We start from the raw sequence: 20136 nt of genomic DNA, 5'->3' as shown, positions 1-20136 counted from the left end.
CTGTTTCTTCTTGCGCTGTTTCTTCTTGCGCTGTTTCTTCTTGCGCTGTTTCTTCTTGCGCTGTTTCTTCTTGCGCTGTTTCTTCTTGCGCTGTTTCTTCTCCGGCTGGTTCTTCTTCCGGGTTTTCGTTCTCTGCGTTTCCCCCCGAGCTTGCGCCCAGTCGTGTATCGTGGGCATGCGGGTGAGGACGAGGGGGTGCGGTCTTGCGTGCCGTCTGTCCAAAGTCATGTTCATCTTCGCCCTCGGTTTCCACGGGAGAATCTGAACCGGAGTCGTCATCATGGCCCGAATTAGTAGTGAGTTGTTGGGGTTTTGCAGTGCACCGCTTGCAGGTACATTCCTTGCCGAGTAACCGGCGCGCAGTCCTCTTCTTTGGCTTTTTGTATCGGTATGGGATACGTATTTCAGTGCCCTCGGGAATGCGCTCCGTCGCCCATATAAGCACACGGTTGGGAATGGTTTGGTCGTAGCCCCATGTGGCATTGTGTGAATCACGACAGGCATGGTTGAACAAGCTGAAACCTGGGAAAAGGTACATGTCACAGAACATTGGGTCATATCTTTTTATGCGTTTCTCATTACTCGGTGTGTTCTGCCATTCTGGTCTGGGAAGCCTCTTCCAATGATTCCTGGACGGCCCGAAAGAGCTTCGCCACTGTAAATCCCACGGAATAACGTTGACTAGCAGCTTTCTCAAGACGGTCTGAATGACCCAAGTGTCGAAGGTGAGGTCTCGGAAGATGTCGACACCCAGCTGTAGTAAAATATCGAACGGCACCTGGATATTTGCAGCGAAAGTGAACGGGAACCAATTCTCATGCCAGTCTTCAAAATCTTCCAGCACGAGAAGTTCGTCGATCTCGTGAGCCATGATGTTGGGATCATCGCTTCTCTCGCGTCTCATGAGTGTGATATCGAATACCTCTCGCAGAAGGAGGCTCAACACTGTCCCGTGTTCTTCGTTGGAGTGCGAAAAGTGATACATATCATCGTATGAGTATATCCCCTGTCGCATTGCGTTGTGTAACCATGTCCAACTCTTTCCACAGGCTCGATGATGATACAATTTTCGAGCAATTTGGGAGCATGTGTCACCCTGGGGTTCAATGCCCAGGCAAAACTTCAGATGCACCCTCTTTCCACCTTCGAGGATACACCTGCAAGCTTCCGGATGATTCCCGCGTTTGATTTCCTCGATATCCTGGTCACTGTATTCTGCATTTCTCACAATCCTGTGGCAATTTTCGCACCTCAGCCCGCTTTCAGAGTCTGCCGGCGGACGTCTGTATAATTGCTTTTTTTTGGTCTTCTTGTCGATCATCAAATTCTGCCAATTTTTTGGTAGACTGTTGGGAATAAGATGCCCCCTGATCGATGGTTCTTCTGCAAAAATCATCTCCCCTTTTTCGATATCACGCGTTGCAAATACGCTTAGCGTTTTTTCATCTTCAATGCTGCGAATCGTGCACCTCTTCCATGGAAGACTTTCGTTGTTCTCGAAAAGGTTGTTATTCAAATTGTCCAAAAACGAGGCTTCGTGCCGGTTCTTGTCGCCTGCGTCATACGGATATTTCCTATCTCCTCTGACATATCCAGCCTTCCTCTCATACGGATAGCGGTAGCATTGTTTTCTTGATTCTTTGTGTTGCTCCATCAACTTCCCGAACAAGGTTCTTCGCTGGTCGAAAATCTGCGTGTCATTGAATGCCATGATGAGCCTTTGTCTGAGATAGTTGTCACTAGATTTGTAATCATCCCAACACTGAAGCCCTAAAAGACTGAGGCTTATGATACTCTGTAGTGCCTTTCGAAGGGTTGGGATAAAATGGTTGATCCCGTTGGGTTCGCGCAACTTTTGGACTGTTGGATTGAGTTCGCCTGTTCCCTGATCTCGGGGATCTACCAGGAGATGCTGCTCAATCGCATGCCAGATTCGAGGATAGAGTCCGGGCTGGCGGTTTCGGGCCCGGGCATCAGCAAGTATCTCACACAGCAGCTGCGCACGATAAGCGTCCCCGATGGCAAGGTCAAAGTATGCTTGCTGGTAGTGACAATAGGCTCGGCTCACCCAGTATGTAGGATTATATGGACTGAGTGAGATGGCCCAGGTGTACATATCAAGGGGCTTGAGATGGTTGCTTTCGGTGAGTTGAATCGCATATTTTGAGTTGCTTCGGTCAATGCCCCAGTGCGAGAGATTGCTTCGCGGGAGGAAGCAGTGTCTTTGCTTTTGTCGCCGTTCATCGTCATTAAGACGCCTGCGAAGCTCTGCTGATCTCCCGGAATCATCAAGGCCGCGACTCCTGAGCTCATTTCGCAATTTGTCGACTTTCCAGTATGCAGCTGTCAACACATCATGTCCTTCGATCAAAACCTGCTGGTCTTCTGCATAGTCTTGGTCACCATCAGTGCCAAAGATATCCTGGCGCGACCATTGAGCTTGCTTCAGGCCCTCATTTTGCCAGTTGGCTTCCCACTCAGATTCGTTGGTTGGCAGTATATGGTCGATCATCAAGCTCTCGTAGATGTTTGATGCCAGCGCATGTCTGTTTCGATCTTCATCCGGTGGTCGTGGGTATGGGTTCGTTTTCCCAGTTAATGCTTGCCCGATGATGGAATCCGGAAGGTGCCAGAGACGATGTGCAAGCTTTGCATCTTCAACGCCGATAAATGGGACCCATTCAACTTCATCAAATAGATCAGGCCTTTCTGGGAATTCAGGAATCCTGATGGCATTTATTGGAGGGCGAAGCTTATAAGTAATCTCCTCGTCCGTATATTCTTTTTGGGGGGGCATTGCTATGGGTAGTGTGTAAAGCGCATATACACAGTAAAAAGGGAAGAAAAATAAAAAAATTTTTGTAATGTGGAAGTAGTTGAAGTAATTTTCGATGGCCTCAAAGTTGTAAAGTACAGAAGCCAGTATCAACTTGGGAAATTATCGCTCATACTTCAATAATCCTTGGGTCGATACTAACTACAGAAACAAAGACAGGCATGATGGGAGGAAAGTAGACCTTTACCTGAGAAAGCATAGGATCAAAAACCAGACCGGGGCTTTCTTTATTTCTTCCTTTCTTTCAGAAACCAATGGTGGGTCTTTGAGATGTTGCACTTCAACAAAGAAAATTCGTCCGATAAAGAAAGGCATGCTAATATTATGAAACATACCTTTAACCATTGCTGTTAAAGCAGAACATGATCCGGAAATAGAGTTTATATGAGATCATTGAGCGGAAAGAAGGATATGGCGATCACTTTAAGACAAAGAAAACACTCTTTGTCTCTCACCTCTTTTTCAACCACATTTATCACAAGAATATGTAATAAATAAATAAAAAAACGGACATGATTATATCCGTGGTTATGAGGGTAAAAATAGGAACAGTTTAGCTTTGCAGCTTTATTTTGGTCGAGTAGGACAATGAGAACGGGCTTTGCACAGCTATATCATTCTAGCACTCCAAGGAGTAGCGGGAGAATGGGACAGATGCCTATCGGTCTAGGGCCGTCGGAGTCTCGAGGCAAATTTTTTAATCGCCTATATTATAACAGTCAGTAGAGATGGTGTATGGAGAAGGCTAGGGCGAGGAAGCAAATGCTGCTGTAAGCAATATGCGTAGCCAGACACCACAGCTGTATGGCTGGCGTGACGTGGATCCAGTTTAACGGGGTAATTAACCAGTCTCGACTATCCAGTGTATGATTTTATGAATCAAACATGTATCAATTCGAAGATAGAAGGCGGGAAAAGTGAAATCCTATAAGGCGTGATATATGAGTAGGGGGTAGGGCAAGTTCGTTCTAATAGAGACACTCACAGCAATTCCAATTCCCATTTCATTCCCCCATTTCCTATTGGTCCCATCAGTTCATGGCAGCAGCAAATCATTATCATAGACTTTAATCGGATGTCAATTATGTCAATGTCGAGTTGGCTGTGGTTGGATCAAGTCGGTTCGAGCATCATGTGACGAACTATGGATGCACCTCATTCTGATTCTGGCCATTGCAGTTCCATCCATTACCCGTCACAGGAGATGAACATGATCATCTGAGCAGTATAATAATAATTTGTTGGGCATAATTAATGATGACTCCTATATCAGATTGATGGAGAGAGAGAGGTGTTCGTGGAAGTGGGGCATTTGGCTGGCGGAGATAATGGGTCGTATCTCGGAGATGCGCCAGAAAAACAACAAGAGAAAACAGCTTGCTTGACACAAACAGGAATGCTATAATTTGCCTCTTGAATTTTCTCGTCAAAGATTTCGATATCTCCAGCAAGCCTTGGGGGCCACATGTGCCGTTGCTAAAGTTGTCTCGTGTCATTTTGGGGCTGCTCGACGGACTGACGGTCAGCCGACCCTTTTTCTTCTCTTTCTTCCTCTGCTGTCTGAGTGAAATGACCTCCCACCTCTTCCCTCCCGGCGACGATCGTTCATAGTCGCTGACGAAGGATTGCCAGATATGTACGGGTCGCAGTCTAATCCCAGCTATTCCGGAAATCAGAATATAGGTCCTCCGCAGCCAGAATGGCGTCTATCCCCGAATCCAAACCGACAGCCGCTCGCTCCAGCTTCCCCGCCTATCTCTCCCCCTCCCCCTTCCTACAATCCGAGTATCTATGGGCCTATGCCAGGCGCGACTGGAAGCATTATAAACGGGGCTGTATCGCCAGTATCTAGTTTGGACAGAAGCTCGTGGGGAGTGCGATTCAACCAAGTGCATCAAGCTCCTCCCCCACTGCCTGTGAGTCGACGTGTTTTCATACGATCAAGGAGATTGAAATTTTCTTACTGATTGCTTTTGTATAGCCTCGGCCTTCAAGCGCGGCAGATAATCCTCATGCTCGTCTACAAACCCCTGCGGCGGGCTCACCAAACCCCAATAATAATAAGCCTTTGCCCGCTACTCCAAACACTGGGTGTCAACCTTTGGGGAGTTATCCACAATGGACGACAAGTCCTCCTCCGTATACGCCTCAGCACAATGTTAACCTTATATCATCGCCGCTGCTGCCAGCACCACCAGCACCGCCACACCCACCTCAAGTTCCTCCTTACCTGGATCCCTCGCCGGAGCAGAACAATCAAACATGGCAGCAGTCACCTCTAGTCGAGCGGCCCCAGCCTCAGTCCCCACCAACAAATCAGGGTCTGATGCCGGCTGTAGCTCCACCACCTGTACCACCCAAGAGCCCTCACTTCCATGCGTCTGCTTCGGCCCTAGGCATTGGTACTCCGTCTGATTGGGAGCACTTGGGCCCTAGTCCAGGGCATATTGACGATGAGGAAGTATTCCAGCCTAAAAAGGACACTCCGGCACCACCAGGCTCTGTGTTTGAGCTGCCCCCAAACCATTCAACAGCCGAATCCAGCCCAGCATTGAACAATCAAATTGCAACTTCTACACCGCCGCAGAGTATCTCACCTTTGATGCATACTACGCAAAATGACTATTCACAAGGCCCGCAAAAACGATCGGCGAGTTCACCGGTTAGCCCCAGCGTGACTCAGGAGATACACGAACCGCCTCGCCCGGCCAGAGTAGACACCGCTGAGTCCAGTTACAGCACAATGTCTGCCACTGACCCTTCTGAAAGCATTGACGGTGTGATCGAGGCTTGGACACGGCCCATATCACCGGAAACTAAATCTTCAGCTGCCCACACTCCTCAAGAATCTCGGTCTAATTCGAGAGATCCACCAAGACGCAAGCCTAGTCCTCTTGAAATTGAGATTCCAAAGCACAATTCAGAGAATATAGAGCCTCCAAGGGAGATGCATTCTGCTTCGAATGAGGAAGAGCCAAACCACACTGCAGAGGATTCCGTTAAAGCAGAGCCTGTTGTTCCGCAGCCAAAGGGTCTGGATCCCTATGGGGATATGGACCCGTGGTTCAAATCTTCACTAGCGCGCTACACAGCTATGCTGCGAAAAGAAACGGTGGCCGATTCTGACGAGGAGCGATTCAAGATATTCACGGCCTTCATGGCCAAAGAGACAAAACTACGTGAAATCTTGTACAGTATTGAGAATGAACTCAAGAGTGACGATCAAACTACCCCGCAAATAGAGCCGATCTCACAGCAGTCAACGGAGAAATCCGAGGAAACTGCGTCTCCTATCGAATCGGGATTGATACCTGTGGAATCGGAGAACACTCAGGGTATATCCTCCAATGTCCGGGAAGGCTACGAAGATGGGGAGTATAGCCCCGGTGGGCGCCCACTACTTCCCAGACTTCATACGCCTGTTTCTCACGGTCTTCAGAGATCAGCCTCAAACCCTACGGGCCTTGCCAATGCTTTGAAGCATGCAAGAACTGGCAATCCACCGGTGGCTGATTCACAAACTCAATCCTCACGCTCCACATCAGTCCCTCCCTCAATAAGTGAGAATTATGAAGAAATTTTCAGGCCTTTGTCAACAAACCCTCCCCAGGCGATATACACGCCGTTTAGGTACACCGAAGGCCCTCAGCGGGGTTCTGACAGTCTTAAATTTGATCAGCCTGCATACCAAGCTTATTCTGCCTTACGACAAGCATCTGCGGAGAGTGGGCGTGTAATGTCAAATGGCCCAGCACCAACGACTAAAGGCAGATCAGGAACCGCTACCCCTGCCCCAGCCCAGGCTGAACATGATGAAACGTTCATCGGACTTATCAGAGAGAAGAGTGTTGCCTATAGGAAAAGGCCACGTCGAAAGACCTCTTCTCCACCCCCGTTGCCTATGTCTCTGCGACAAGGTAGAGCAGATTCTCTCACCGAACTACGGTCTATCATCTCCACGCCTCTGTCAAAACATTCAGAGAGCTCCTGGCATGCCACAACTAGGAAGGACTTGGAAAAATATTCTGATGATTTCACTTATATCCAAAGCGCCTTGAATGGGTGGGAAGCCAAAAACAGGGTTAGGCGAGAGGCTCTTGATAAAGAGCGGATGAGACGTCAAGAGGAGTCTGAAAGGAGAATAGATGACCTGTTTAATGAAAAGGAGATCGGTTATGCCGATATCAACGTTCTAGAAGACCAATATCGACAGACAGAAGCCCGTGTGCAACTGGACGAAGAGCGACGGGAACTTGACGATTTCAATGTTAACGCTTTCAACCCTCTCGACCGAAGGCTCAGGGAAGAGATATCCGCACTCCGAGATCATTACGACTCTGCACTTGGCCAACTCGATCATGAAAACAGCAGGATCAAAGATTCAGCGGCAGACAAATATAATTTATCGTTTACAATGAAGACCGTGAACGAAATCTACCGAATGCTCGAAATGCGTTACCAGAAGCGCCTCGGGATCGCTTTAGATCGTGAGCGTCGGCGGAAGAAGACGGAGCGCCGACCGCTCGTCTTCATGGGTGACACTCTAGGCCTAAAGCGACTTGATGCAGACTTCGATCGAATGGAGAAGCGAAACATTTTGGAAGCAACTAAAGACCGGGATGAAAGGGCCAATAGGCTCATGGACTCTTTTGACAGTGCCGTCATGCACGGTTTGGGCGAGAACCAAAGCCTCCTCGATGAGGTTTCCACAAAATTGAAGAAGATTAGTCCTGCAGTAATTCGCTCTTCTGGTCTATCGGATTCCGAAATCGACCAAATCCTGAGGTCTATCTCGACCTTGGTGGGATCGTTGCGGATGGACTCTGAATCCATCCTTCACAATTTCGGCATCGCCGATTCTACCCTCAATGATGCCGATTACAGTGTCTCTGTCGCTGAAGCACGTTATTCGAACTCGGATGTCAAGGTCTTCCGTCGACTTGACAACGAGAAAAAGAAGGAGGATGCTAAGATCCAGAGTGAGCTTGACTCCAAGCTGGAGAGCGTCCGGAATGGACCAGCAGAGATCATTTCCAAGATCAACGACCTCCTTCGGAGTTTAGGCAAAGATCCAGTGATAGAAGAACCGAACCATTCTACTTCTGTTCCTGGCAGCCACCCTGTCGATGTTTTACTGCCAGGCTCTCGTCCTCCCACTGCCAGTATGACACCCAGAATACCAGACGAAGACCATGGGCACCAACAGCGGCTACGCAAAGCGCTAGAAAATGCTAAGAAGAGGAACGCCACCAGGAACAATCCATAATCGTGTGGTTCTATTTTTTTCTCTTTTTCTCTAGTTTCTTTTCCGTTTCTTTCTCTTAACTTGCCATCCGGTCGCTCTTTTCTGCCTTTCCCGCTTCTTTTTCTTTTCTCTTCTCTCTTTCTTTCTCTCGTCTTTCTATATTCTAGGTCAGGTAAAGCCTGGCTCATGACTTGACGAATTTTCTTATCAATACCCTTCTCCTCTTTCTATCTTTGCGCTTAGAAGCATATGTGCATATGGAATCCACGGGTTGGAGGTTTAGATATTCATACATTTATACATAGCAAATTTACTATTAATTGATAAAGGCATGTTTATAGTGCGTAACTTAGACATTGAGGAATAATACTAGCTTGAGTGCTGGTCAATGGCTTTTTTTGAAAGCTACACGAACATGCAGTCCTTGCCCACTGACGATCGTGTTGCTCGAATCCTCCAGCTGCCATCATGAGCCTCATGTCTTGCCTGGCGCATGCGGTGTTTAGCGGCAAGCCTTTCTTTCCTCCGCAACAGACAGCCAGAAAAGGAGAATTGTCTAGTTCTTGCCCGGCTGTCAAATTCTCATTAGAGCTGAGTATCATGATTGGAATATTATGAATAAATCCAACTCAACCTGTGCTAACCGCATCACTGTCGCTGTTCTAGCTTGCCGTCGTCGAGGTTATCCATTCAGCCTGGCCCGATTTGTCTGACGATTGTGGCTCAGAAATTCACGGAAACGATTGTGTTCGAACCAAAACAAAGAAAAGAATAAAAGGCATATTTTAGAAATCCACCTGAGGTTCCAGAAGACTGCTCTTCGCCGGATGGGCAACGTTTACGGCGCGTCCGATCAACGCAGCACAGCCTAGACGTTGAAACCTGGGGAATCAACGCAGACCTATCAATCTCCAGCTTACAAGATTGCATCCACATTTCTCGCTATCTACTGCCCATTCGATGCATATGATCTCACAAAGTCCGAGAAGTTTAATCATTGTGCTGCTGTGCCGCGCGCAAATGGCGTCCAGTGGCACAGAGGCTACGCCGCCTTGACCACCGCGAGAGATGCTCCTGAACGATTGATCACCACCAACAGAGTCTGGGTTAGATGGCGTCTTGAGTCATGGGATCATCAATGAAATTACTCCGTGCCTTGGAAGAAATCGTGACTTTTTCGCTATTTACCTTCCTATTGCTTACTATCGCTGACGACAAGTCACCCACTATTGGAGTACCGGGTATAGTGGCGGTGTTCTCGGGAGACGAACGCATTTATCCAAGGTCCAGCACTCCCTGCTGCTGCCCTGCTGCCCCGGGCCCCAGTTGCACCCCCAGAAAGTACAGGCAAAGCCGCTGATCGCACCGCACGGCCGTTGAGAAAAATTGGGATCTTAAAAAGTACGAATCTGAGAGGTTTTGCCTGTCCCAAAAGATGAAAGAAGAGAACAAGGTATTCATGCCTCCTTATTTTACAAACTATGATTATTTTATGATGTGAATTCGTCAACTGGCGCAGGGGCATATCGAGAACATTTTTATTCAATTCTCACGGCCACTCCGTGTTGGCGAAGCGTAAATAAGACATACTCAGCTTGTGCGGCAATATTGAGGACAAATGGGCGTCTCCCATCCATTCCTTTTTGATTAATCTGTTGCTTCTCCCAGAGGAGAGACTACGCCGCAATTTCGAGCTGCCTTATGAGGTTTCCTTGTTATCAAGTATCTGCGCGTCAGTCTTGTTTGGTATCTGATTCAGCGACCTTGGGCTTGTATCTTGCGTTAATTGGCCCTACAGCCCTGGGTCCAAGCTCTCATTGCCGTCGACAGAACTTGGTGGGCATTGAAGATCATGATTCGGGATCTCCCTCACCCTGTCGGACGATCTGCTTCCAGCCTTTCTATAAGCCTACGGTTCTTCAACTGCGCCTCGAAGCGAGTACCGTGGTTTTACTACTCTCCTTCCTTATATCGACATTTGTTCCTAAGCGCTGTTGACCGAGTGATGCAAGAATGAGACTTCTGGAAAGCTCACCTCCTCTTGGCAAATGTACTTGACAAAAATTCTTCGGTCTACGCACAAATACTAGTGAATTTTTTTTACGCGACCCTTTTGCGGCGCAGACAGTGGATGCTGGCCACTCCCAGGGCTGTGATGGGCTTTTGCGAGGGTAGATCAGGATCGGGAGATTTCAGCCCCCTTCCTAGGACGCCCTCCTTTCGTTGTGGCTCAAGCCAATACACCGCGTTGGAGATTCTTGGTTCATGGTACCCGCTCCAATCCGTGGTTCGGAACAAACTCTATATATTATTCGGGCTGGCCGTCGCAGAACCCACCATCTCCTAGGAGCATATCTTTCCGACCCAAGTCTATCTTGTCGGGTCGTTCATGCTTTAATGTCTGCCCCTACCAGACAGTTTCGTCGGCTTTCTATTGGCGGGAACCTGCCTGATACGCGGTCCCAAGCCGACAGAGCGCCGCATTCAACATCCCATGGCCCAAGTAGTGGCGGCAGCGACAATGAGTCCTTCGAAAGCTCCGAGGAAGAGGGCGAGAGCGAAGAAGGGGACTCGGCTGAATCATCAACTGTACAGGCAACCTCTGGTATCACCTATGATCTCGCCCATCTGGATGGTGATTCTGTGGCGAGAGCCCTCGTCGGCTTGACTGGCCGGTTCGAGGTTATAAATTGCCGCACCACCGGTAGGGGGTACAGTTTTCAACTTTCAGAACAGCCTCAGGTCACCATCAGTCCAGACACTTATTCTTGCACCTGTTTTACGTTTCAAAATCGTCCTGATGTGGCCTGTCAGCATATCTTTGTGAGTGCCCCTCTTCAAGCGAGCAGTTGAAAAGAAACTGCGTACTGATTTTTCTTCGCTTCGATCATTCAGTGGATTGTTGATCAACTTCGTGGTTGCTTGACGCCTCATCCTCCTTCCTCTGATGTGCCGTTGACGAATGACGGACGTTCACCGGAATTTACGCGCATCGAACAACTACTTGAAGGCCAACTGGAAACAGTTGCAGACCAACTCGGCTGTCAGTATACCCGCTGTGAAGCAGACGGCGGTATGAATCGTCCGCAGAATGTAAGAGACATCATGTCTGCCTTCAGTCCAGTCACGCTCCCTGAAGAGTTTCGACTGGACCTGGTGGAGGACCCAGAGCAAAGCCGTACCCCGGAGCAGTGCGTTGTTCAGGGCGACTTCGAAGCCACCATGTTCCGGCTCGCCGTTCACGACGACGTTGTCTACAATAGCCTTTGTAAAGCTATGCCGCCCGGAGCCTGCGCAGCAATCTACTTCGACAAAATTCAGGAGAAAACACGAAGGCTGCTGGCGGATTTTGATCGGTACTGCCAGACTGGTCAAGCCCCGACGGATGGGACCAGCGTGGAAGTCGGCGATGTTGTTGAACATCTGCAACAGAATGTGGATCGTGTGCAGGCAAATATCATTGCGCGGGCTCCCCACGGCATGGAAGGGGCAGCGAAAGCCCTTGTCACCTTGCTGGAGGACGTTTGCAACCGCAACAAAGATGCACTGGATGGCAACCGATGGGGCCGAGCTAGCTTCCAAGGAGAAGATGAGGACCAGCGCAATCTATACCAACAACTCATCGGCAAGGCGGAAGAAACAGAAGAGTTTTTCGTCTTGGATGCCCTAGAGCATCTACCTCCTGGAGACCTCAGTCAATTCGGGTCCAGGATGAGGGCAATGCTTCACAGAAACGAGGTTAATCGCGCCCCGAAGGCCTACATCATCAAATTGAGCGCTCTAGTACGACTGGCCGAGTCTACTTCTACTGGTTCTGGACAAAAACGGCCTGCTGCAGGTACGCCTGGAGGGAACAGCAAACGGACCCGATGAGCAGGCTCAACACAGTCAACTTCACCTTTTGAAGAAGCTGGCCTTGAGCCTCCGATTTACGAGATGGGATGGACTGTCAGCTTCACAAGCATGTCTTAACGAATTTTCTGCCCTCATGAATACCCTGGAATGTCATCTTGCACCCCGATGTTTTCTTTCCCTTTCCGTTTACCTTTGTGCCCTATTGCGTTCTGATTATATGTGGCGAATGTGTGCCTAGCTAGTTACCAGCTGGTTCTGGTTCTAACACAATCAAACTGTTCAGTATGAAATAATGAATCCCCTCGTCATGCCGTAATTTAAAGTAAAAAAGCGCGAGATCCGTACCAGATCATGGCCGGACCCTGTGACGCAGCATGACACCCGATCTGGAAGCCACGACCCTGGATGCAGCACCAAACCCTAATACTTTACCTGGTACTCGGGACTCTGCGCAACTTTATTTCTCTGGAACGGAACCTTGCCACGAAGATGACGATGTTGAAGATTGAATTGCACAAAGCAGTTGCCAATTCCAGTAACCGAACAACCCCCGGTAAGTTAGCACAGCCACAGTCCCAGAAAATATGAACCGACGGTGAAATTTGGTGCTTCCGTTGTGTTTGATATTCGGCAGTTCTTAACACCCAATAATACCACCCCCCCTTGTATACACCAGTAGCTCCACTGGATGGGGTTCTTTACGTAACCCGGACAATTTAAAAGAGAACCAATAGAAATTCATACATGTGATCTTAATCGAGATATTACTCGAGTATTCTTGATTTCTTTTTCATGCAATGTCGTTTTGGGTATAGTGGACCTCGGATCCTCGGAGGGGCAATCAATCCCACATTTTGCAGAGTTTTTCTTTTGGCTGATAAGGACATTATACCCTAGTTCTTTCAACAACAAGGCCGGCTGGCCCAATGGCAAGGCGTTTGACTACGAATCAAAAGATTGCAGGTTCGATCCCTGCGTCGGTCAATACTTTTTTGTACTTTTTCTTCCTGCTACGTACTGTATGCATCGCTCATGTTTCATTTTCTCTTCTTGTTCTTTTACCTTTTTTTTTTTTTTTTTCCCTAAGGACCGTTTTGAGGCTTCGATATAAAATACTATGCCAGTATTGAGGAAGTACATCTACTGTGATGGGTAGTTGCGATTGTAGCACTGATACTATATATTTCAACCCACGCCTCATACATATACATCAACTCGAATCAATCCCAAACAATTTCATGCACATGCATACACACCATTAATAAAAGACAGCCATGCCAAATCTAAGACAAATCCAAAACCACTCTACCCTGAACTTTACCCTGGCTCATCTCCTCAAAAATACCAGTCAATGCCTCCATCTTCTCTGTTCGAAAATGAGTCTTGATAACACCTCGCGCTGCAAACTCCAGCGTCTCGATGGCTTCCCTCCGATTTCCAACAGCCGAACCGGTGATATTATAATGCTTGCCGATCAGAGATCCCGGGAACGCGGTAGCAATGGCCTGGGGCTCATGTTCCGGAATACCCACGCAAACCAATGTACCGTTAAACCGTAGGAAGGGAAGAGCCTGGGCATAGGCGATATTGGATGCTGTGCATACAACCACACCATGGGCTCCCAGCCCATCTGCCAGAGATCTGACATGCTCAGCAATAGCGGCCCCCTTGTCATCAATCGGAAATTTAGTAATGTCCACGAAATGCTCCGCACCAGATTCCTTGACCAGTTCTTCCTTGCTGCCATGGTCGACGCCAATCACACGCATTCCCATGCCTTTGCTTGCCAGTTGGACTGCCAGGTGGCCCAGACCACCGCCAGCGCCAGATATTACGATCCATTGTCCTGGCCGTGTATTGCTTCGCTTAAGGGCAGCATAGACAGTCACACCTGCGCAGAGCATAGGAGCGGCCTCGTCAGAAGCCAGACCATCCGGAATTGGTGTCACGTAGTTGGCCGGGCCCAAGGTGTACTGCTGAAATGTACCAGGGGTGTAGTATCCGGAAACTCTCTGGTTGACACAGAGTCCATCGAAACTGGCTTGACACGGTTCTGTCCAACTGTCAGCTTTTCCTCAGATAAAAGGAAGGAGTCGGCACATACGGCAGTTTCCACATGCACTGGAAAGCCATTTAACCCCAACTCTATCTCCAACTTTCAAACCAGATGATTCAGTTCCAGATCCGAGCTTGACAATCTTTCCAACACCCTCATGACCGCCAACTTGTCCAGGCTGTGTGGGAAATGGAAGTATACTCCACTGGAACTTATCAGACATATAACCTTAAAATGGGACTTTCACACTGCATACACTGTTTGTCATGACGCCATAATCAGAGTGGCAAACACCAGAGTGCGTCCTGCAGGGAATCAGTTAGCACCGCCTCCTATACTTGGCATACAACGGATGATCATCCTCGCATAATGTATAACGGATGGACGTACAGATTGATCAGCACATCGCCTGGCCCAGGTTCGGGAACATCGATTTCCACCACCTTTGTAGACACAGTGCCGGGCTCGTCATAGATGACAGCCTTTTGTTTCTTTGGGATCTCAGAAGCAGCCATATTTGTAGATGTTGTCGTACAGATGGTTTCGTATGCTAAATGAAATGCAATGTATGTTCTTCTAATCCGCAGAAGATAAGGAATGAATCACGACTGGGAGAGAACTTGGGAAGAGGATATCGATGGAGGACGCGGGAATCAGCGTGGATGCATTTGCCCCCTACTTATAATTATTCTTTGTTGTCGAGTCAGATGTTCTGTAAAGCCCACCTGCCATGATTGGCCACGGTCGCTGTGCAGCTAGGAGAATGAGGAGAAATAGTGGAGATGGATGTAACTTTGCCAGCCACGGGATTCGGGGAGAACAAAGACCAAAGTCATGAAAATAGGCGCTGCAAGACCAAACAAATGTTAGAAATCTAGGCAATCTCTAGCGATCCATTTCGATGCTGAACGTTCATCTTTCATGGACATAATCCACCCAAAGGAGCAAATTTCCATAGAAAAAACGTGATGGGTTTGGCTGATAGAATTATGCCGGCATCATAAAACCCAGCATGAGTTGTACACAAACGCTAGACCTCGGTTGATCACCGTTTAACTCGGCTTGAGCAAACAAATGGTTGCCCCCCCCCCCAGAATAGTAGATGCACCTGACGTAAATCCGTTTGATCGGCCTTATGTTTGAGCACAACCTCGTGGTCATTCATGATGTCGATCGTCTCGGCGATGAGGGGTAAGCGGGGAATCCGACCGGGAGAGCCTGGCCAGGAGAGAAAGAAAGTGAACATCAACTATCTTTTCACCCGGTAGATCCGGGCCAATTTATATCTGGAGCAGAGTCACAAAGGTACTCACCAGGAACCGGGTCGGAAATGGGGTTAAAAATGAGATAGGATTCACAGAGATGAATGGGCGGATATCTCGGTGTAATAGCCACCGATTCATGGAAATTTATTCGAGTGATGTCGCAAATTCCATCGCAATGTCTCTTCTTTCTTATTACTGCTCATCCTTATCTTTTGAAGTAAGACAATAGTCAATTGAGGCTTATTCCACGTTTTCTTATCACTGGCGACATTGGTTTGCAGCAGGACGAAAGTGAAACCGACGAACCATCAGCGTTGGATTCAAGAGATTATCGCAAGGAGAAAGCTTGAAGCTGGGCTGGAATAGAATCAGTCAATCAACATGCCAATACCAATAGTCGATTCTCACATCCACCTTTTTCCAGAATCCCATCTCCCGACGTTCGCATGGTATAGCCCATCAAGTCCCCTGGGATCCCAATACTCGATAGACGAATATCGCACTGCGACCTCTGAGCCCAGCTATCTCCGGGGATTTATTGTCCTCGAAACAGATCGGATATCTTCCCAGGAATCCGGAGCCAGTTGGACGCATGTCCTCGATGAAGTCTCCTTCTTTACTCGAATTGCTCTGGGGGAGCCTATTGCAGGAGAAGGACACCGTGATGTGGATAAGCCGCTGTGTCTAGGAATCATCCCGTGGGCACCTGTACCCGGGGGTCCTGCGACATTGGAAAAGTTCATGGCATTGGTGAAGGAGAGGACGAGAACGGAGGATGTATGGAGAAAGGTTTGCGGTGTGCGATACTTGGTCCAGGATAAGCCAGCTGGTGTGATGCTGAAGCAAGACTTTGTTGATGGGTTGAAATGGTTGGGGAGGAATCGGCTGGTGTTTGATCACGGGGTAGATGCCAGGCAGGGCGGGCTCTGGCAGTTGAGAGAGACAATCGAGATGATGAAGAGGGCTTACGATGGGGTGCAGGAGAGCGAAAGGGTTGTTATAGCGATAAGTACGGATTCTTTTTTTGTCCTTTTTCTCTCTGATTGTTTTCATTCCTTTCCTCCAATTTCATCAACACTGACAATCTAGACCATCTCTGTAAACCAAACCTTCGACTGCCCTATTCCTCTCCCCACTCCGTAACCACGCACCCCGAGTTTCTGGAATGGAAGTCTCTCATCACAGCCATGGCACAATACCCCACATCTTACATGAAGCTTTCTGGCGGGTTCTCAGAGCTCCCAACACTTTCTGCATCTCCCGAACCAGATATCTCTGCTCTAGTCGATAGAATCCAGCCTTGGACGGATGCCGTGTTTGATGCTTTTACTCCAGAACGAGTGATGTTTGGATCTGACTGGCCTGTCTGTAATATGGGAGGGGGAGGAAATGACGCGTCCTGGAGGCATTGGAGAAATATGGTCGAGATTGTGTTGGATAGACGAGGACTGAACGATGAGCAAAGGAAGGGAGTTTGGGGTTCGGTTGCAGTCAAAGCCTACGGAGTAGAGATTTGAGTATTTTTGATGATGTTTTGCTTTTTGCATACATCTATTAATGGCTGGGTAGAAAAAGGTTTTATGTTCATTAATTAACAGGATCACTGGAGGTTGACGAAGAGACCTCCATCCACGAGTAGTTGTGCCCCAGACTATACACCATCAGTATCTCATAAAACAATATAAAAAGGAAATAAAAACTCACCACATATCCGCTCAACTCATCACACGCCAGAAAGACTGCCGGCCCTGCAAGATCCGGCGGTTGTCCCAATCTTCCCAAGGGAATTCGCCCTTCCATGTACTCCCTCTTGCTTGGATCACGCATGTCGGCATCGTTCAACTGCGTCCGGATTGTTCCAGGCAATAGAGCATTGCACCGGATTCCATATTTCCCCAGAGCCACCGCACACGATTGCATCAGACTGAGTACCCCGGCCTTGGTGGGCGTGTAGTGTGCTTGCTCACCACCGCCGACGAGAGCGGATATAGAGCTGATTCCAATGATAGATCCACCTGGAGGGGACTGGACAAGTGCCATCTGCCGTGCTGCGGCTTGAGTTGCCAAGAAAGCACCAGAGAGGTTGGTTGATACCGTGTGACCGAGAAGTGGAGGATCAACCCTTGCACGACATTAGAAAATATGCAGGAAAGCATGGAAAGGAAGTTATAAAAGAGACTCACTCCAGGAATTCCGCAAATTTACACACACCAGCATTGCTCACAAAAACGTCTAGCCGTCCAAAGGCTTCTACAGTCTTTGCGACAAACTCCTTCCCAGTTTCGGGATGCGTGACGTCTCCCGCAACCGCGATGAATCTCTTCTCCTCCGTGCCAGTGATACTGGCCACTTCATTCTTCATGGCATCCAGTTGTGCTTCTTCATTGGGACCCCCGAGGTGGTTAATTGCTACTTTGGCACCATGACGGAGGTATTCGAGAGCAATGGCCTAGCGAGGATTGTTATTAGACAGCCACGATCAATTGGTTTTTTTCCATCACGTACCCTTCCAATTCCAGTCAAGCCACCTGTAATGGCAGTGACCTTGCCAACTAGAATCTGAGGTAGAGGCATTTTCCTTGAAGATTTGAATAGAAAAGAAAGTAGGTATCTTGAAATCCTTTGACAATATAGGTCACCGACACAAGGTGGAATTGATTTGTACCCAGCAAAAAAATTAGCTTGAACAATGGCAATGCAATGTGTCCTTTTTGCTTGAAAAGATAATTTCTCCTTCTCTTTCCGTCAAAATAATCCCAAATCCTCGACCCCGCCGAGGGGACATAGTGGCGATAAGATAGCGAGCAATTGGTGGAGTTTGGTCTCGGGTTCTCGTGGGGATGATGCCCCGAGCCAACACGCCGCAATGGCAATTCCCCGCAGTCGGCGGATTGCCGAGGTCGATGGTGTCGATGCTGATCGTTATAATCGTGGAAGAAATATTCCGTATAATCACGTTTGATAGGGCTTATGGTTCTGTTCTGGTTGTGGTAGACTGTATAATGGATTGATCTTACATTTCATCTATGATATAATATAATCCAACAATAATGAGTTACAGTACGCACATGCATAACTATCGTAGGCTATGTATGAAAAATGGTTGTAAAAAAAACATAGGACATATCAAGGAAAAAAAAAAAAAAACGATCACTAAGCTGTTCCATTGGCGTTCTGCTCATTCTCCGCGGGCAATGATAAGCTCTTCTGAGGCGCTGGAGTGAGGATAGAAGCAGCATTGATCAAAGGTGCAGATGGGTTGAGCTCGAGGCCAAATCCTGGCTTGTCCAAAATTGAGACATCGAGGTATCCCTTGGTGGGGATGGGCTCGTTCAAGAAGAGGTTTCCGAAGACCGGCTCAACACTTCTTCCATCAGGAGAGTTGGCAAGATACTCCTGGAAGGGTGTGTTGGGCTGAGAGACCACAAAGTGGTACGAGTAAGGACCTGAGGCGTGAGGCACGACAGGGAGATCGTATGCGGCAGCGAGTGCTGAGACCTTGAGAAGTTCCGTCATACCACCAACCCACATCACATCTGGCTGGAGAATGTCCAGGTTACGTCCCTCAACGAGTTTGCGGAATCCGTAACGGGAGTATTCGTGCTCACCAGTGGTGAACTTAACTGTGGGGTGGGCTCTCTTGAGAAGAGCATGGCCGTCAAAGTCGTCAGGGGTCAAACATTCCTCCCACCAGTCAATGTTGATACCCTCGGCCTCACATCGTTTTACGAGCTCGATTGTATAAGGGACATTCAAAGACATATAGCAGTCCACGCGCAAGGGGAAGTCTGGACCAACACTGTCACGCTGCGAACGGAGGTACTGCACATTCTTCAACAAGCCTTCCGTTCCTTCATCGGGGCCATGAGGCAGAGCAACCTTAGCCCCCGAGAATCCCATTGATTTTGCCGAGGCAGGCTGCGGGCCTGTGCAGTAAAAGTCCAATCGCGAACGGGTAGCTCCACCGATGAGCTTATAGACAGGTTCATTGCGAATTTTCCCCAGAAGATCCCAGAGAGCCAAATCGATCACCGAGATGACAGCCACTGGAAGCCCCTTTCGGCCGTAGAACATGGATCCGCGGTACATTTTCTCGAACAGATTGTTGGTATCCCGGGGGTCTATAACAGAGCACGCAATATTAGTAACAGGGCCTTCATGTAGGAGCCATTGAACTCGTATTCATCGCACCTTCGCCGAGCAAGAATCGCTCGAAATGCTGGTGCACCAGCCAGCAAGCCGGAGGACCACCAAATCCAGTTGCAAAGCCCTTGGATCCATCGGTGGCTTCAATCTCTACACAGAAGGAACCCAAGACGTTGATTCCCCAAGATGTACGCGAGCCACGATATTGTGCCCATCGTGTCATGGGTGTAGATATACTGCTATCCACCAGCCAATGGCCACCCTTGACCTATACAAATCACCAGGAGTCAGAGAAAGTCCAAAATGACAACCGGGAAATAAGAGTAAGAGCCATACATTGTGGTAGTCACCTCCAGATCCTACTCCATTGATGATGAATGTCCGAATCTCTTTGATGCGGGGAAAGGTTGTTGATGTCGAACCCATGATGGAATGGAGGGGCAATCGAATAGCACGGGGATCAGAGAACAAGTAAAACTGCAGATGCGAAGAAATGAAGAAAGATCAAGTTTCAGTCTCACAGGAGGACATCCAGCCGTATTTGAAACCTGAATCTCAGTGCAGGATCGAGGGGCAGAGAATCACAGTCTCTCCTCGGACGGGAACTTCGGGGCATTGCTCCCCCGAGATCAACATGCTGTATTTGGAGCAATAGCCGGAGTAGCCGTGGGCCATCTTTCAGATAAAACACCTACCTTTGGCTGCTGGTATCTGATCCGTTTGTTTAAGCATC

The 20136-nt window shown here is 48.5% G+C and overlaps 9 protein-coding genes and 1 non-coding gene across 10 annotated transcripts; 5 read left to right on the top strand and 5 right to left on the bottom strand.

Moving 5' to 3' along the window:
- Positions 1–230: 230 nt before the first annotated feature.
- On the bottom strand, positions 231–2797 carry ASPWEDRAFT_181826 (uncharacterized protein; the record flags this gene model as incomplete). The annotated part of the gene is made up of 2 exons (XM_040831884.1): positions 231–261; positions 324–2797. The coding sequence occupies 2 exons, from the start codon at positions 2795–2797 to the stop codon at positions 231–233; spliced, it is 2505 nt and encodes an 834-aa protein (XP_040690546.1).
- A 1215-nt stretch (positions 2798–4012) lies between these two features.
- On the bottom strand, positions 4013–4558 carry ASPWEDRAFT_432349 (uncharacterized protein). The gene has a single exon (XM_040835989.1). The coding sequence runs from the start codon at positions 4330–4332 to the stop codon at positions 4051–4053; it is 282 nt and encodes a 93-aa protein (XP_040690545.1). The 5' UTR covers positions 4333–4558; the 3' UTR covers positions 4013–4050.
- Positions 4471–8102, top strand: ASPWEDRAFT_26311 (uncharacterized protein; the record flags this gene model as incomplete). The annotated part of the gene is made up of 2 exons (XM_040832839.1): positions 4471–4752; positions 4818–8102. The coding sequence occupies 2 exons, from the start codon at positions 4471–4473 to the stop codon at positions 8100–8102; spliced, it is 3567 nt and encodes a 1188-aa protein (XP_040690544.1).
- Positions 8103–9645: 1543 nt separating this feature from the next.
- ASPWEDRAFT_432354 (uncharacterized protein) lies at positions 9646–10213 on the top strand. The gene has a single exon (XM_040835990.1). The coding sequence runs from the start codon at positions 9783–9785 to the stop codon at positions 10077–10079; it is 297 nt and encodes a 98-aa protein (XP_040690543.1). The 5' UTR covers positions 9646–9782; the 3' UTR covers positions 10080–10213.
- Positions 10214–10478: 265 nt separating this feature from the next.
- Positions 10479–11954, top strand: ASPWEDRAFT_170372 (uncharacterized protein; the record flags this gene model as incomplete). Its single annotated transcript, XM_040830604.1, has 2 exons — positions 10479–10904; positions 10977–11954. The coding sequence occupies 2 exons, from the start codon at positions 10479–10481 to the stop codon at positions 11952–11954; spliced, it is 1404 nt and encodes a 467-aa protein (XP_040690542.1).
- An 894-nt stretch (positions 11955–12848) lies between these two features.
- ASPWEDRAFT_t104 lies at positions 12849–12920 on the top strand. The gene has a single exon. It is a non-coding gene; the product is annotated as a tRNA-Arg (tRNA).
- Positions 12921–13219: 299 nt separating this feature from the next.
- On the bottom strand, positions 13220–14507 carry ASPWEDRAFT_170371 (zinc-dependent alcohol dehydrogenase; the record flags this gene model as incomplete). Its single annotated transcript, XM_040830603.1, has 4 exons — positions 13220–13989; positions 14041–14197; positions 14249–14297; positions 14383–14507. 4 exons carry the CDS (start codon positions 14505–14507, stop codon positions 13220–13222), a joined length of 1101 nt encoding a protein of 366 aa, XP_040690541.1.
- Positions 14508–15443: 936 nt separating this feature from the next.
- Positions 15444–16601, top strand: ASPWEDRAFT_432150 (uncharacterized protein). The gene has a single exon (XM_040835983.1). The coding sequence runs from the start codon at positions 15639–15641 to the stop codon at positions 16344–16346; it is 708 nt and encodes a 235-aa protein (XP_040690540.1). The 5' UTR covers positions 15444–15638; the 3' UTR covers positions 16347–16601.
- ASPWEDRAFT_50284 (SDR family NAD(P)-dependent oxidoreductase) lies at positions 16465–17831 on the bottom strand (the record flags this gene model as incomplete). Its single annotated transcript, XM_040837414.1, has 5 exons — positions 16465–16755; positions 16873–16908; positions 16962–17379; positions 17441–17706; positions 17763–17831. The coding sequence occupies 5 exons, from the start codon at positions 17829–17831 to the stop codon at positions 16465–16467; spliced, it is 1080 nt and encodes a 359-aa protein (XP_040690539.1).
- Positions 17832–18410: 579 nt separating this feature from the next.
- On the bottom strand, positions 18411–19829 carry ASPWEDRAFT_26306 (L-rhamnonate dehydratase; the record flags this gene model as incomplete). Its single annotated transcript, XM_040832838.1, has 3 exons — positions 18411–19378; positions 19449–19671; positions 19740–19829. The coding sequence occupies 3 exons, from the start codon at positions 19827–19829 to the stop codon at positions 18411–18413; spliced, it is 1281 nt and encodes a 426-aa protein (XP_040690538.1).
- Positions 19830–20136: the final 307 nt, after the last annotated feature.

This window comes from Aspergillus wentii, assembly GCF_001890725.1.
Source record: "Aspergillus wentii DTO 134E9 unplaced genomic scaffold ASPWEscaffold_3, whole genome shotgun sequence".
Lineage (NCBI taxonomy): Eukaryota > Fungi > Ascomycota > Eurotiomycetes > Eurotiales > Aspergillaceae > Aspergillus > Aspergillus wentii.
This window is presented reverse-complemented; position numbering and strand designations above follow the sequence as displayed.